General features: G+C 37.2%; 1 protein-coding gene across 1 annotated transcript in view; it reads left to right on the top strand.

Moving 5' to 3' along the window:
• The window catches only part of FAAP100 (FA core complex associated protein 100), a 308450-nt gene that overhangs the window by 192482 nt on the left and 99470 nt on the right, over positions 1-16498 (top strand). Inside the window, exon 5 of the mRNA XM_078654230.1 lies at positions 1922-2078. Coding sequence (XP_078510356.1) covers positions 1922-2078 — 157 coding nt within the window. The remainder of the gene's footprint in view (positions 1-1921; positions 2079-16498) is intronic.

Raw genomic sequence — 16498 nt, 5'->3', positions numbered from 1 at the left:
ATTTCTGTATATATTCTGCATACTGTCTTTTTCTGGGCCGTAGAGGCCTTCTTTTACATATGAAACAATATTACAGGGTTCCGTATGGCCAGGTGGGACTTACGGAATTTCAATAAAAAACATTTTTTTAAAGTGGTTTACAACAGAGGAATGTCATTGCCTAATATACATCACTACTATTCGGCACCCTGCTTAGCAGTAATAAGCGGATGGGTGTTTATAACACAGGATGGCCCTTAGTTTAGGATGGGCAGATGCAGAATGGGTTTGAAAGGGTGTGTGCATTACCTGCATGGCAGCGACACATCAACACGATTCTCTTCTCTGACTGAGGTATTAATGAAGGTATGGGAAAAGGCAGCTAGTGATATTGGATGGAAGGGGAAAAGAACAATGGAATCCCCATAGTGGATTGAGAATTTCGTGGAAGACGTAAAAATGCAACCTGTATTTAAACCTCTGGTGGTGTAGGTTGTATATCTAGAATAAGACCGATATATGGGGGTGGAAAGCAATGCTGGCTTTAGCTCAACTGAGCGAGGAACACATAGCTAATGTTGTAAATATTTTCAATTGTGTAATGCAGTGGGCATTGCTGTCTAGAAGGGAGAGGATATATCTACATAACTCGTCTCCTAATAATCGGGTACTGACAGAGACAATGGGGAACAAGGCAGTCGAATTGATATATAGAGCATTGACAAACAATACCATGAATGCTTTTGTAAAATTGACAAATAACAAGGACAGAGGTATTGCAGTCATAAAGAAAGTGACTGGCAAGGCACTTTGATGTGTCCAAGATAAGTGTCTGTAATAGAAAATGTTAGATTAGTGCAGTTTAAAATTCCACACAGTTAATTACTCAAGAACACTCAGCCATAACCTATAATGCTGTGTTTTTTGGACAATGGCGTTGGGACAGCTACAAGAAACAGTTGGCACCCCAAAAGAAATGTCCACGTGATTGACGCTACTGGGACAACGGGAAGACATGGAGAGTTAAGGATATCTCTAAGTGTTTGTTACCCTGGCATTGGTTGCGACAAATCAAGATATGTATTTATTTTGTCATTCTATATAGCACAAAAAAAGTCTTAAAAGAGTGCCTGAGCGCTGGACATAGAACAGATACTTCTACATGCAAACAACTTACAAAAGCAGCGTTGAATAGGTTAGAATACATAAAGACATTATAAACGGTTACTTCAGTTTAAAACAACAGTCACCCACGTAAACGAATTCCAGCCGGAAATTAGACTTTAGACGTGAGGGTATGTCGTAGTCCAAAAACAGGGGAGTCAAGCAATGCCATGAGTGAATGTTTGGTGCATCCATCTTGGTTGATGTGTGGAGGCTGAAAGGGTATGTGCCAGTGTGAGAGTGCCTAAATAAATTTGACAGCTATCTGGTGAATGGCAATAACACTCATGGTCCGGATGAAAATGTAGCGTTATCTCAGAGAGATGTGTAACTTGAACGGGATAAATACTATTATGCTATATTGCTGTTGGTGTTAATATTTTGAAAACATGTATGGGGTTGCTATATTAGTACTGGTCGAGTGGCAACTTTAAACCGGTTACACGTCCATTGACAATTAAAAAATATTAATAGTTTAAGAAAACAGTTTTGGGCCACTTGCGATGTCATTTAATAGGGAAGCTAGTCTGTTTTAGAGCCTGTGTTTTTGCTGAAGTTATTTGCACGTGCTGCCCTTTCAACGTCCGCTAGGTCACTCACAGGCCGCGTTTACTGCAGATGAAGTGTCATGGATGTTAACCGTTTGTCTGTCATTTTTAACCTATGAAAAAGTTACCGTAGGCACAGCGCCGTGGCAGATTGCCATGAATTGGAGGCTGCTCCAGTGCATCATTAGCGTTAAATGCCCTCTCTCCTTTGTGGTTTGTTGGCCGTGCAGGGGACGCGGAGCTGCTGCTGCTGCTGTCCGCGAGAGGCAGATTGATGGGCTGCCGCCTGAGCCGGGGCGTCGACAGGCCCCGGCCTCCGCGCGCCGCGGCCAAGGAGGGCCCGAAGATGAAAGAGCTGCTGTCTCGGATTGGCACTGTCTCCGAGAGGTGAGTAGCGAAACCGCAGAGCTGCTCTTCGGCTGGAATTAATATTTAGAAGTGTAAAACTAACTCGGCACCGACTCCCAAGGGGATTTATCGGGCCCCATTAAAAGGTAGCAGGCAGAACGCAGAGTGCTTGCTTTGCATTTATTTTACGTGTTTGCCTAAGCAGCCTGCGGTTTCCGCGTAATGTAAGCGACTGGTACGTACTTAAGCAGGGATGTTGACAAGGGCCTCGTCTCTGCGCAGTGATTGGAGGCATCAGCTGTGCGTCTAAACGCACATTCAAGACACTGGGGCCTTTGGACCATGGATTTATATTATTACTGTAGTCTTGTCTTTTATGCTCCTGGGTTTGATTGCCTTTTATGTGTTGTTTGTACTCGTGGACTGCATCTGGTGAAACTCAGTAAAAATCCAAGCTAATAATAATAAAAAGAGAGAAGGGCGCGGGGACAGAGTGCATTACAACGGCTGCTGCCTCGCAATGCATGCAGCTCCCTGCACGCATTTAACCCCTTCAGTACAGGTTTTAATACCCCATAACCATTCATCGGCGCTGTGTCATCAACCTTCAATCAGATTTTTTTTAAACAGTATTATTCCAGGTCAGCAACATAACTGTAGCGTTGGTCTGCCCTGTAGACAGTGAAAGTAAGTAGCACGAGGTGGAGGGGGAGGGGGTAGGGGGCAAAAGAGGAGTACGTAGAATTTGTGATGGGAGAATAAAGACTGTGCAGTTACAAAACAGGATGGCCCAGATGTCCCACCGGGTGCAAGACACACAGACAAATCCCAAAATTATTTAAAATATGCAAAATTCAGATGGACCTTAGCCTATTCTGAAATGTTCCAGAGAAAGTTTGAATGTACTCCAAATCTCCGTCACTGGTTTAACATCTACACAAACCCTCAGCTGCTAATATACCTACCAAATGTTTTTGCCTCTCTGGCTGCCAATTTAGTATAGACTGCTGATTTCCAACCTCTTTTTTTTACTGTCTGTTAATTGTAAATTGTAGCCTCTTTTATTTCTCAAATTCCTTGCCTATTTGGAATCCTTAATAGTTATCTCATATATGTATGTATTGATCCAGCGGGCTATAGAAAATATATCATAAACAACGCTACCCAACTTCATAACCTATAAACAAAATTCTAAACTAAATATGGACCCATTTATAAACCTGATATATTTTGGGCCTACTGAATCAGGTGGTCAGAATAAATCTATATACACATTATCTACAAACTATATACATATTTATACATTTGCAGAAAGAATATTGTCATTAGAATAAAACCCAACCATTTAAACGACCACCATAGGCGACGTGATCTAGCTAATAGTAACCTACACTTCTGAATAACCAAGACCAGCTTGTTTGTCAAAAGTAAGATTTTATTTACTAAATTATGGTATATAAGTTGAAAGTTTTATGAATGAAATTTATTAGCAATAATGCAAGCATGATTATAATGAAATATGAGAAAATTACTATTTAAGCAAATGAAACAATTTTAAAGAAAATATATAAAGTTTAGCATTTCTAAAACCTAATTCCCTAACTGAGCTAAATAGATAGAAATTAAAGTAAAGTTCTTTGAGGATTCTTACGTGCTCCACGCAAAGTCCAGCAGCACATCACCCTCATCGGAAAGTCAGAAAGCAGCAGCCAGCCCAACTCTAAGGGTATGACTTTTTATACCTTTCTACGCTAACTAAACTAGCAAAGGAAAATTTTCAGAAATCCTCGACGTCCCATTGGCTGAGAGTGACAAGTGACATGTCACCCGTTTCTCAAAAAGTTCCATTAAATCATGTCTCATAAAGACCATTGTCTCTTCCACGTGAAGCCAGAAGCTTCCTGAGATTGCAACAAATGTATTAAGTCATTCTCGCAGCGTCCATAGACTTTCAATACAACTTCCGCGGATGCCAAGTTAAGGACTGACAAAATGTTCACTTTCGACCTTGGCCATGTCCGACAGAATGATGTCAGCTCATCAGTTTTTGCTTTGTGAATGCAGCTTCAATAAACGTTTTAATTCAGAATGGGCGTCTCGTGACTTTCTGCAGAATTATATGTCAGCTCTTTTTCTGCGGTTCAAATGACTAGGCCCAAAAGCAGGCAACTTATGTTTTCTAGTATAAAACAAACACAAGAAAAGTATTAATGTAAGAAATAAAGTAGATTCTGTATCCACCCCATGGTTTACTAATTAATTAACCCACCCGATTAATCAAAATGTTACCTAGCCATTGCAAACAAATAAAGCAGCGTTTATATCTACCAGTCTCCGTTTTTCCAAGAGACCCATATGCACCTAGAATAGTAGAAATGACATCACACAGACAAGGAAAAGCAAAACAAGCACATGCTTCTTTTAAGTTTGCAGCAATTAGTAATGACAAAAACGAAAACAATAAATTATTTTATTATTTTGCACGAACAAAAAGATGCAACATTTATGCACGTTTATGAGCACACATGTTAGTCCCCCCACGTGTAAAGTTTAATCTAAGTTGTATTAGCATAACATAACACAAATCATTAATATTATTATTCATGTTATGGAAATGTGACTTTGCGAGTTTAAACAAAATTTTGTTTTCTATCTCGCTCCATCAACTCCCTCATCTGGTGATTAACAAATCACCACACCAGCACTCAAAATTTTGGTAAATTAAATTTTTAAGAAATCGATTCAAATTCATTTGTATCAGTAAACCTAAAAGTCTGTTTCTGCATAATCTTTGCAATTAACATGACGCTCTCTATGTAACTCCTGTAATTCGATCTCTCTTTCTTCTTCTTTTCTGAGTTTATAGATTCTTTTCTTTTCCTTCAACTGTTTCTTTCTTTTATGTAACAAACAACCTAATTTGGTCAAAATAAAAATGAATACTATTATAATCAAAGGTGCCAGAATCTTGCCAAGAATTGAACTTCCGATATTATGAAACCAGTTTTTAATTGCTTGAAACCTTTTTGAAAGTTTCCCTGTAAAATCTTCTTCTTCTAAAGGAATTATCTCTGAATGCATTTGAGTAATATTCTTAATATACATTTCAATATTCTTACTTTCATCAGGTATATATGTACAGCAATGTTGGACATGTAAAATGCCACAGACTCCTCCCTCTTTTGCTAGGAGTATGTCTAAAGCAAGTCGGTCTTGAATTACCATAGATCTAATTGCAATAACTTCAACATTCACTAATTGAAATCCATCAGCAGTGTCAGTTGATAATCTATCAACTATAGTGGACAATTTTCTAATTCTCCCAGCATTTAGGGTTATACCAACAAAAGGTATTACAGCTTGAAAAATATCTCCCAGAACTTCAGTAAAAGTTTCTCTTTTAGCTCTATTTACATAATTATGAATTTTAAACAATCCTTCTGAATCTCTGTCAACATGAAACACTTTAGGAAAAACAATTCCCACATAACAAGTTCCATACCAATGGTCTGGAAGGTTGTAGTAGGCTTTGTCACCACAAACAAAATAAATCCCAGGAAAGATAGGATCTTTCCCACCTTTAAATCCCCAACCTCCCATAATCTGATAAGTATCTTCACAGTTACTTGCACCTACAAAATAATTATCAAAAAGTGTATTATCTCTTCTAATGCAAAGTTTTCCACTAACTGGTTTGTCTATGTGAATTGCAATATTTTCAAGCATTTTACCATTTAACTTCTCATCCTCTTTCTGCCAGAAAGCAGTTTTAGTCTGTTTGACTAATTCGTTCCTCTTATAAATTGCTCTTCTCTCCTCAACCATATTCAAGAATTTCTTTCCTTCAGCACTTAATTTACATGTTAGATTATTCTTGTAAGCATACTCATATGTGAGTTCGTTAGTAACAAGGAAATATTCTCTCATTTGTTTTGCTTTCTTATGCTTATTTAAAGCATTATGAATCTTAACATTAGCAAAAATTTCATCATAATTTGAATAGTAATATTCTAAACGTCCAGTTTGATAAAATAAACTAGTTAATACACTACATGTTACAGCATAAGTGAGAGGAAGCATATTATATGTTACTCCCTCAGAAACAGAAGCAGGTAACTTAACGCAGACATAGCAGTCTTTTGCATTCATTACCTTAACATATTCACTCAATAGTTTTGTGAATGTATTACTTGAAAAATCACCTATTGATTTATCTTGATGAAAGTTAGGCTGATGATCAATAACTTTTGCAGATGCACTATGTTTAGTTTGGCTAACCAGAGCTTTACTTGTTATGTTAACTTTGTGTAATTCTCTATTCATTTCTAAAGGGATAATCACAGCTAGTACCAACCAGAGCAGAATTAAAATGAGCAGACATACCAGAGTCATCTTACAGCATCTTTTAAAAACAGAACACTTTGAAGTGCTCTCCTTAACATAAGGCATTTTTAGGTTAGTTTTAGCCTCAAAAATAAAAATAAATTTTAAAATTTATATACACCCCCCTTTTAAAATATATTTTTCTTTTATAACCCTAAACAATATTTCTTCGACCTTATGTCATACATAAGTTTTCTTCAACTAAACAGTTTTTCTTCGACCTTGTGTCAACTAACAAATTTTCTTCAGCCTTTTGCCAATTTAATAATTCTGTACTTCAATCATTGTCACTAATTTCTTGGATTTCGTTTTCTTCTTCACTACTATCATATATGTCAATAACAGGTGGAATTACTAAGTAAGTCCACTCAGGAGACTTGTATTTCTGGTTTGGTCTTATTATTCTCTTCCCTTTTCTCGATATCACTTCAATTTTTCTTCCAACTCCAACTTCTTTTCCTGGACTCTTTTGACTACTTATTTCCTCTACTTGTTCTATTGGCTTTTTGATCAATCTGACTCTCAATCTTCCACCTGGCCAGTAGTCTGCTTTTCTCACGTACTTCTTCTTTGGTTCAGAATTATTTGATTCTGACTTCCAAGTCCTTTTCTTTCCGTTTTCACTTCCACCTTCCACGTCACTTTCTTCAGTTTCGTAGTCTGAAATTTCAATTGACTCAGGAACTTCTCTATTCGGCAATTTCACTCCTTCAGGAACTTCACTTTGTCTTCCATCACTGGTACTTGGTAATTCGTTCTCCTCCTCTTCCTCAATTACCTCCAACTTCCCAGATTTCGGATTTTTGTTCCTTACTTCAGAGTTTGTTCTCTGCCTTTCGATACTCTCCTGGTCTGAAACTTCTTTTTGTTCAGCTTCTTTGTCTTCAAAAGAGACAACCGAATCCTCAGTTATCTTTCCTTTTAACAGATTCTCTTCACCTTCAGAATCTATTTCAATTATTTCTAAGTCTTTTCTTGTCAGATTTCCATTCACTGGTACAGTTTCCAGATGTCGACTTTCTTGTCGATCTTCAGAATCTGGAATTACTTCACCTTCTGTTCTGTCTTCTGCTTCAGAATCAGAATCATCTGTGGTATCACTTTCAATATCAGAACTCTCAGGAGTTGGTACTGGAATAGTATGACTAGGATGTATCCAACGTTTCAATCCTCTGCACTTTACAGCATTAGTAGTGATCAAGATTATCTGCCTAGGTTTCTGCCATCTAGGAGCTAGACAATTCCTTCTCCGATGTACTTTCGTTCTGACCCAATCGCCAGGTCTCAGATCATGAGTCAAAACTTTTTCATTTGATTGAGCTTCAGTTCCCACCTGATTAGACACAGAAGTTACCATATCAGATAACCTTTTACAGTAATCCAAAATTGCACTGTCATTTATGCTCAACAGTTTACCTACAGGTACAAAAGCTTGCCTCATAACTCTTCCCATTAAAATTTCATGAGGACTCAAACCTGTCTTTTTATCTGGTGTACTTCTTAATGACATCAAAACAAGTGGAAGAGCATCTGTCCACTTAATACCTGTCTCAAGACACATTTTTCCAATTCTGTTTTTGATTGTTCCATTTATTTGTTCAACTACACCTGATGCCTCTGGTCTGTATGCACAGTGTATTTTCTGCTCAATGCTCAAAGCTTCACAAATTAACTTCATCAGTTTGTTATCAAAATGGCTTCCTCCATCACTCTCAATAGTGACTGGAAAACCGTACCTTGGGATGATTTCTCTGAGCAATAGTTTTGCTACTGTAATTGAATCACAATGTCGTGTAGGGAAAGCCTCTACCCATCTTGAGAATAAGCATACAATTACAAGTACATATTTCAAACAGTTGTGTAAGGGCATTTCAATGAAATCCATTTGTAACCTGGTAAAGGGACCACCCTCTCGACCAATTATTCCTGTCCCCACCACTGATTTTCTGTTTGGATTCATTTGTTGGCATGACAAACACCTTTGACAAAAAGATTCAGCAATGGTTCTAAATTTGGTATTGAACCATGTTTCTCTAAAAAGTCTGACCATAGAATCTCTTCCTAGATGTGCTGGACCATGATATAATCTGGCCATGTCAGCAATCAAGCAATTTGGTAAGACTACTCTGCCATCTTTGTAAACCCACACTCCATCTTCTTCACGTGGTCTACAATCTGATCTTAACCATAGGTCTTTTTCTTCATCATCTGCTTCGTTTTGTAAATCTCTAATCTCATGCCATGTTTCTACAACAGTTGTTAGCATTAATGAATTTGAATCAGTTTCTTTACTCCTCTCCCGATTGTATGAATAATTTTTCCTTGCGCAGTACTTTGCTGTTTCGTCTGCGAAGGCATTTCCCTTGGAAATATAATCAGTTCCTCTAGTATGTGCTGCACATTTGACAATGGCAATTTCTTTTGGCAATTGTATTGCTTCAATTAATCTTCTAATGAAAACTGCATTTTTAATTGGTGATCCTGTTGATGTCATGTATCCTCTCTGTGACCAGAGTTGTCCATAATCATGTACAACTCCGTACCCATACTGACTATCAGTAATGATGGTAACTCTTATATCCTTTGATATTTCACATGCACGAATTAAAGCAATCAATTCAGCCACTTGTGCTGAACGAACTCCTTCAAGACATGATGCTTCTTCAACATCTACAACTGTACAAACTGAGTATGAAGCTTTCAAGACACCTCCTTCGGATCTTAAGCATGAGCCATCTACAAAGTAGACAAAATCCGATTCAGACAAAGGTCTGTCTTTGATGTCTTTTCTTGGTTTAGTGCAGAATTCCATGACATCTAAACATTCATGTTCAGTTTCAATGTCATCAACAATTTCAGAATCAGGCAGTAATGTAGAAGGATTCAGATTCAAACATCTTGAAATCGAAACATTATCTGCTCCCAGTATGATTTTCTCATACTTTGTCAATCTGCTACTTGTTAAATGTTGAGTCTTACCTCTTGTCAGTAATATTTCAACTGAATGAGGCACAAAAACTTTTACAGGAAATCCCATAATGATTCCTTCACTTTGTTCGAGGCTGATACTTGTAGCTGCAACTGCTTTCAAACAACCTGGTAATGCTTTTGCAATTGGATCAAGAACTGCAGAGAAGTATGCAATAGGTTTCTTTAAATTTCCATGTCTCTGTATTAATACAGATAATGCACATCCTTCTCTCTCACTGCAATACAGTTCAAAATCTTTCTCATAATTTGGCATACCTAAAGCAGGAGCTTGACATAAGCTCTTTTTCAGGTTCTCAAAAGATTCCATCTCAGCATCATTGAGAATAATTGGATCTTTTACATCTGATTTGGTCAGTCTTTGTAGTGGTTTTGCAATTACTGAAAATCCACTTATCCATTGTCGACAGTAACCTACCATTCCCAAGAACATTCTGACCTGTCTTTGTGTTCTTGGTGGTAACATTGCCTGAATCATTTTTATTCTCTCTATTGTTACTTGTCTTTTTCCTTTTGCAATTCTGTGGCCAAGATATTTTACTTCTTGTTTGCAAAACTGTAGTTTTGCTGGGGACACTTTATGTCCTTCTTCTGCAAGGCGATTTAACAGAATTATTGTGTCTGTTACACAATTTTCTCTTGTCTTTGCAGCTATTAACAAATCATCAATATACTGCACCAACGTAGACCTACCTGGTAAGTCTAAATCTTCTAATGATCTTTTTAATAGTTCGTTAAAGATTGAAGGACTTTCTGTATAGCCCTGAGGGATTCTTGTCCATCCAAGGGTCTTACCTTGGAATCTGAAAGCAAAGATTTCATAACTGTCTGGATGTAAGGGAACAGTAAAGAATGCATTGCAAAGGTCAATGACTGTATACCATTCAGCATCATGTGGAATCTGAAATAGAATTACTGCTGGATTTGGAACCACAGGACAACATGGAACGACAATTTGATTAACCTTTCTCAAATCTTGTACGATCCTAAATGTTCCGTTAGACTTTTTAACTCCCATAATTGGTGAATTACAAGAGCTACTCTTCATTTCCTTTAATACACCTTGCTTGATTAATTTTTCAATTATAGGTGTAATACCTTCAATTGTTTCTGTTTTCATTTTATACTGTGGAGTATTAGGAAAATCTATTCCCTGTTTCAATGTAATTTTTACAGGATCTACGTTTTTCATCAGACCCATCTCATTTCCAGTAAAATCCCATATTTCAGATTTCACTGTTTCCTTTAGCTCTTCAGGTAAATCCTTTTCTTCAAATGCAGGAAACAATTTTGTTTCTTCTGCTTCCATCATCATCATTGTCATTCTGTATAAACCATCTTCCTCCATTGTTTGTAACTCAACTCCATCAGGAGAACAATATATTCTGCAATTCATTTTACATAGGATGTCTCTGCCTAATAGATTTACTGGACTACTATTACAAACCACAAATCTGTGTTTATCTCTGTAGTTTCCAATTTCAACTGGTACTGGATCAGTTAAGTCTGTTTTAATTTGCTGATTACTTACTCCGACAACTTGGATGGTATCCCCAGAGAGAGGTAGGTTTTCAATTTCCACTGATCTAACAGTAGAACGGGTAGCACCAGTGTCCACTAGAAAAGTGATGTCTACATCATTAACTTTCCCGTTTACATAAGGACCAGACTGGTCAACCTCAAGAGTGGCTCCAACAACACACTCTTCCTCCTCTCTCGGGCACCGTCAGCAATAATCATCAGAATCACTGTCTTGACTTTCTGCTAATAAAAATTGTTGTGAAGCATTTTGCATTTGAACCCTTTGCTGCTTTTGCTGTTTTTGTGGTTTTATTACCTGTTCACTTCCCTGAAATCCCACGTTTGGATTATATTTTTGAACTCCCCCACAATTCGGAAAAGGTGGTTGTGGCAATTGGTCTTGACGATTATTCACCTGTTGTTGTTGCTGTTGCTGTAACTGTCGCTGAATGTTAAATTCGTTTAACCCCTGTTGCATCTGTAGCTGTTGCTGCAGGTCAACACCATTCTGCATCTGTGGATTCAATAAGGGATTCTTTAAGTTTTTAGGAGGATGAGGACACTCGTCCCTCCAATGTCCAATTTCGCCACAATTAAAACAAGGTAATCTTTGTTTCAGCTCTTCTATCTTTGGGCTAAATTTCTTTGGGAAATTATTACCTTTAAACTTTCCTTGTATCTGGTTTGTATTTCCAGTTTGAACAAAATTAGTGTTCTTATTTCCCAAGCTGGCAATTTGATGCTCAGCCACTTTTACCTGAGCCCACATGGCTTTCTCCTTCAGCTTCTTCTGTTTTACTTCTATTTCATCGCTGCAATACTTTGCTTTTCTTAGAATATCATCTACAGATAGTGATTGCCATCCTACAATACTAGTTCTGATCATTTCTCCAATTTCAGGTTTTAGTCCATAAACAAATCTATAGACAAAATGGCTCATGTCTTTTTCATCTAATTTTTCATAACCACTGTATTGTTTAAAGATTAATAGTAGTCTTTCATAAAAAGAATGAACTGATTCTTTTGTTTCCTGTTCTGTTCTTTCTATTTTAACCCAATCGACTTCTTTGGGTGGAATTTTGTTTTTCATCCAAACAATTACTTTTTCATAGAAATCCATTACAAGTGGATTTGGGGCACCTGTTTCTTTAATTCGCTCAGGTTCTGTTTTTGGCCAACTAATCGATATTTTGCATTCTGTCCAAAGATCAGATGGAACTACAATGTCAAAAAATCCATCTAAATCAATCCACAGAACTTTTGACACTTTGATAAATCTATCAACTTGCCTGTACCACTCGACTGGTTTTTCCCTCAATTTTGGAAAGTCATTTGTAAATAACAGAATGTCCTGTCTCGACCAAGGGACATGAACATATCCTCCTCCTGCTACTTCTCTCATTGGAAATTGTTTTGACAATTTTTCCAATCTTTCATCTTCCTTCTTTTTCGTCCATTTTACTCTCCATTTATTCAGTTCTCCTAGCTTTTTGATATAGACAATCAAATCTTTAATGTGAACTATTCTTCCCATTGAGTTCAAACTCTCAATGTCGCTTTCTGAAAAATCTAATCTGTAATGCTTTGCAAAATTCTTTTGTTTACTCACATCGATTTCAAGTTCTGCTGCTAGATCCTCTAATTGATCATATTTATTTTTCGTTTTCCACTGAATGCTTTTGCAAATGAATAGTAGTTCATCATCCCGATAGTAATTTAAACTATCTGGGCCAATTGTTCCAATTATTAATTCTTCGATATTCGCTTTTAATTTGGCCACATCAAGTTTTGGTGTGGTTACCCTGATTTCAGGACTCCCTATATCTGACATAGCACCCATTGGTGTTTTTGGAGATAAATCCTCATTAAAAGTTAAATCAGGCATTCTTGATTTAGAAGTGTTTAATTCTGAATAAAATTTTTCAGCAGTCTTTTGAATTTCTGTATTTAAAGGAATAGTTAATCCATTTTTGTTTGTATCCTTTTGATCAAATACAGGCTGAACAGGACCAATTGTTACTGGAACTGTGACAGCTTCCATGCCTTTTGTCATTCTTTTAATTAATTCTTCTTTAGATCTTAAATATTCATTATAATCAACATCTTCAACATTTCTTGCCTCTCTTGCATAATCTTTTGGAGGTTCCCTTGCTCTTGGAGTCATCGTAAAATGTCTACCTTCATTTCGAGCATTCTCGAATTCTGATCTTCTAGGAGTTTCAGTGATTTCACAATTATTTGGATAAAGTTTAGGAGCTTCACTAATTGGAGGTGCACTCGGTGAAGTTTCAGTAGAAACCACCGGAGTAGACCATGATCTAGGAGGTCTCAAAGGCTGATTAGGCTGATTCTTTCTAGTAGTTGTATATATTTCTTCCATAACTGCATCCTCAGATTCACTTTCCATAGATTTCCCTGTAGGAGAACCCATTACCATTTCATGAATTAAATACAATCCTTCACTCATGTTTCCCTGTCTCCACATTCGCAATCTATCTTCATGAGTTTCTCTTTTCCAAGATGGATTTTTAGAAGGTCTTTTAATTCCACTAGCTTCTCTTTGTAACTGATACATCTCGTCTTCCCACTCAACTAAAGCTTCAAATTGAGTTGGTCTCGGTTTTGGAACAAGAGCATTCATTTTCTCTCGTAAGTTTCTTAAAACTCTTACATTAAATGAACCATCATCAGGCCAAGCTAAAACACAGTCGTTTTTAGTATAGCGTTTCCAACTGTCGAACCATAAGACAGTATGATATCCGTATTCACCTTCCATATACGCTGCAGGTGTTTTATACTTATGAAGTAGTTTACCACCTCGCGTTTCGATTTTCTTGTCAGGTGAAAATAAATTCTTAAATTTCTGAAATAATGTTGTCCTTTTCTCAACATGTTTAAAATGATAACTCATTTTTAAGAGTTAAATCTAATTCACAAAATCGTTCGAAAAATATTTCCGGGATGTTCCGCAAAACAACCAGTCCGTGCGCGAAACACACCAACAAGCCAATAACAGTTGAGCTACGTCACTTTTCTGCTCAACCAATAAATTTGGAGATTTTCTGAAGGACCAATCAGCTCACTGGCCGTCAGAGACTCAAGAGCCAATCAGAATACAGCTTGTGACGTAGGTCACCCAATCCCAGCGCGGCTCTGTGACGTACACAGCAGCTGCGGTTTCTCGCTTCTCACTCCTGGCGCTTACCCCTCCTTCACAAAATCTTTTCACAGCGCCATTTTAAGGACACTTTTCAGTGTAAATTAATTCTTAACAATGACTATAAAGACAACATCTGTTCGTTTCACTATTTAGGATAGTTTACATACATTCAAGTATCCACACTTCGGAATAGGCGGCGCTATTCACACTAAGGATAATATTCAATTGTCAGTAGAGTAACCTTACCCCACCCTTCTAACACGTATAATTATGAACTCGCTTTGCTCTGAACCCACCGCGAAGTGAAAGTTCTAAGAGTTCCACTTGAACATAAAATACAATTCAAACTCGCACTTTTACACGGAAAATTCCCTAATTTCAAACACACATGAAATCCGTACAGGACTCTCACCTGTTTATAGAAATCATGCACCGTTAGCAAAATAACGACGTTATCCGTACAGGGCTCTCACCTGTTTATAGATATGAAACATGTACCCGTACAGGACTCTAACCTGTTTATAGATAATCATGCACCGACGTTAATTTTACCCTTCACTCAAGCTCGGATATAACTAATACTCTCATCACAGTGAGTTTTATGGAAGGCGCTTTGTCCCTATTCTCATGCTGCTTTGATTTCTTAGAAAACCCTCACTATACAAGATTCAGACCTAGCCCTAAAACTGTGCTGCTCGGCGACAACACTATGGTACACGGCGATACCTCTTGTGATACTCGGCGATATCACTACAAACAGAACAGATGGCTTGCGTGACTAATTTCTCGCCACACAATCTATACCGGTATAGCTTACAGATAGCACGAAAAACGAACTCAACATGTGTTAAAACATCGATCCTATTTCCATACCATAACGCAACCCTTAGCAATCAACATATTACCTTGGTTACCCCTTAGCAACCATCAATTTCTGCTACCAGAGAATTGATCCAGCGGGCTATAGAAAATATATCATAAACAACGCTACCCAACTTCATAACCTATAAACAAAATTCTAAACTAAATATGGACCCATTTATAAACCTGATATATTTTGGGCCTACTGAATCAGGTGGTCAGAATAAATCTATATACACATTATCTACAAACTATATACATATTTATACATTTGCAGAAAGAATATTGTCATTAGAATAAAACCCAACCATTTAAACAACCACCATAGGCGACGTGATCTAGCTAATAGTAACCTACACTTCTGAATAACCAAGACCAGCTTGTTTGTCAAAAGTAAGATTTTATTTACTAAATTATGGTATATAAGTTGAAAGTTTTATGAATGAAATTTATTAGCAATAATGCAAGCATGATTATAATGAAATATGAGAAAATTACTATTTAAGCAAATGAAACAATTTTAAAGAAAATATATAAAGTTTAGCATTTCTAAAACCTAATTCCCTAACTGAGCTAAATAGATAGAAATTAAAGTAAAGTTCTTTGAGGATTCTTACGTGCTCCACGCAAAGTCCAGCAGCACATCACCCTCATCGGAAAGTCAGAAAGCAGCAGCCAGCCCAACTCTAAGGGTATGACTTTTTATACCTTTCTACGCTAACTAAACTAGCAAAGGAAAATTTTCAGAAATCCTCGACGTCCCATTGGCTGAGAGTGACAAGTGACATGTCACCCGTTTCTCAAAAAGTTCCATTAAATCATGTCTCATAAAGACCATTGTCTCTTCCACGTGAAGCCAGAAGCTTCCTGAGATTGCAACAAATGTATTAAGTCATTCTCGCAGCGTCCATAGACTTTCAATACAACTTCCGCGGATGCCAAGTTAAGGACTGACAAAATGTTCACTTTCGACCTTGGCCATGTCCGACAGAATGATGTCAGCTCATCAGTTTTTGCTTTGTGAATGCAGCTTCAATAAACGTTTTAATTCAGAATGGGCGTCTCGTGACTTTCTGCAGAATTATATGTCAGCTCTTTTTCTGCGGTTCAAATGACTAGGCCCAAAAGCAGGCAACTTATATTTTCTAGTATAAAACAAACACAAGAAAAGTATTAATGTAAGAAATAAAGTAGATTCTGTATCCACCCCATGGTTTACTAATTAATTAACCCACCCGATTAATCAAAATGTTACCTAGCCATTGCAAACAAATAAAGCAGCGTTTATATCTACCAGTCTCCGTTTTTCCAAGAGACCCATATGCACCTAGAATAGTAGAAATGACATCACACAGACAAGGAAAAGCAAAACAAGCACATGCTTCTTTTAAGTTTGCAGCAATTAGTAATGACAAAAACGAAAACAATAAATTATTTTATTATTTTGCACGAACAAAAAGATGCAACATTTATGCACGTTTATGAGCACACATGTTAGTCCCCACACGTGTAAAGTTTAATCTAAGTTGTATTAGCATAACATAAC

The sequence above is a fragment of the Lissotriton helveticus genome, chromosome 7, assembly GCF_964261635.1.
Source record: "Lissotriton helveticus chromosome 7, aLisHel1.1, whole genome shotgun sequence".
NCBI classification, from domain to species: Eukaryota; Metazoa; Chordata; class Amphibia; order Caudata; family Salamandridae; genus Lissotriton; species Lissotriton helveticus.
Note: the sequence above shows the minus strand (reverse complement) of the source record. Positions and strands in the feature narration are given on the sequence as shown.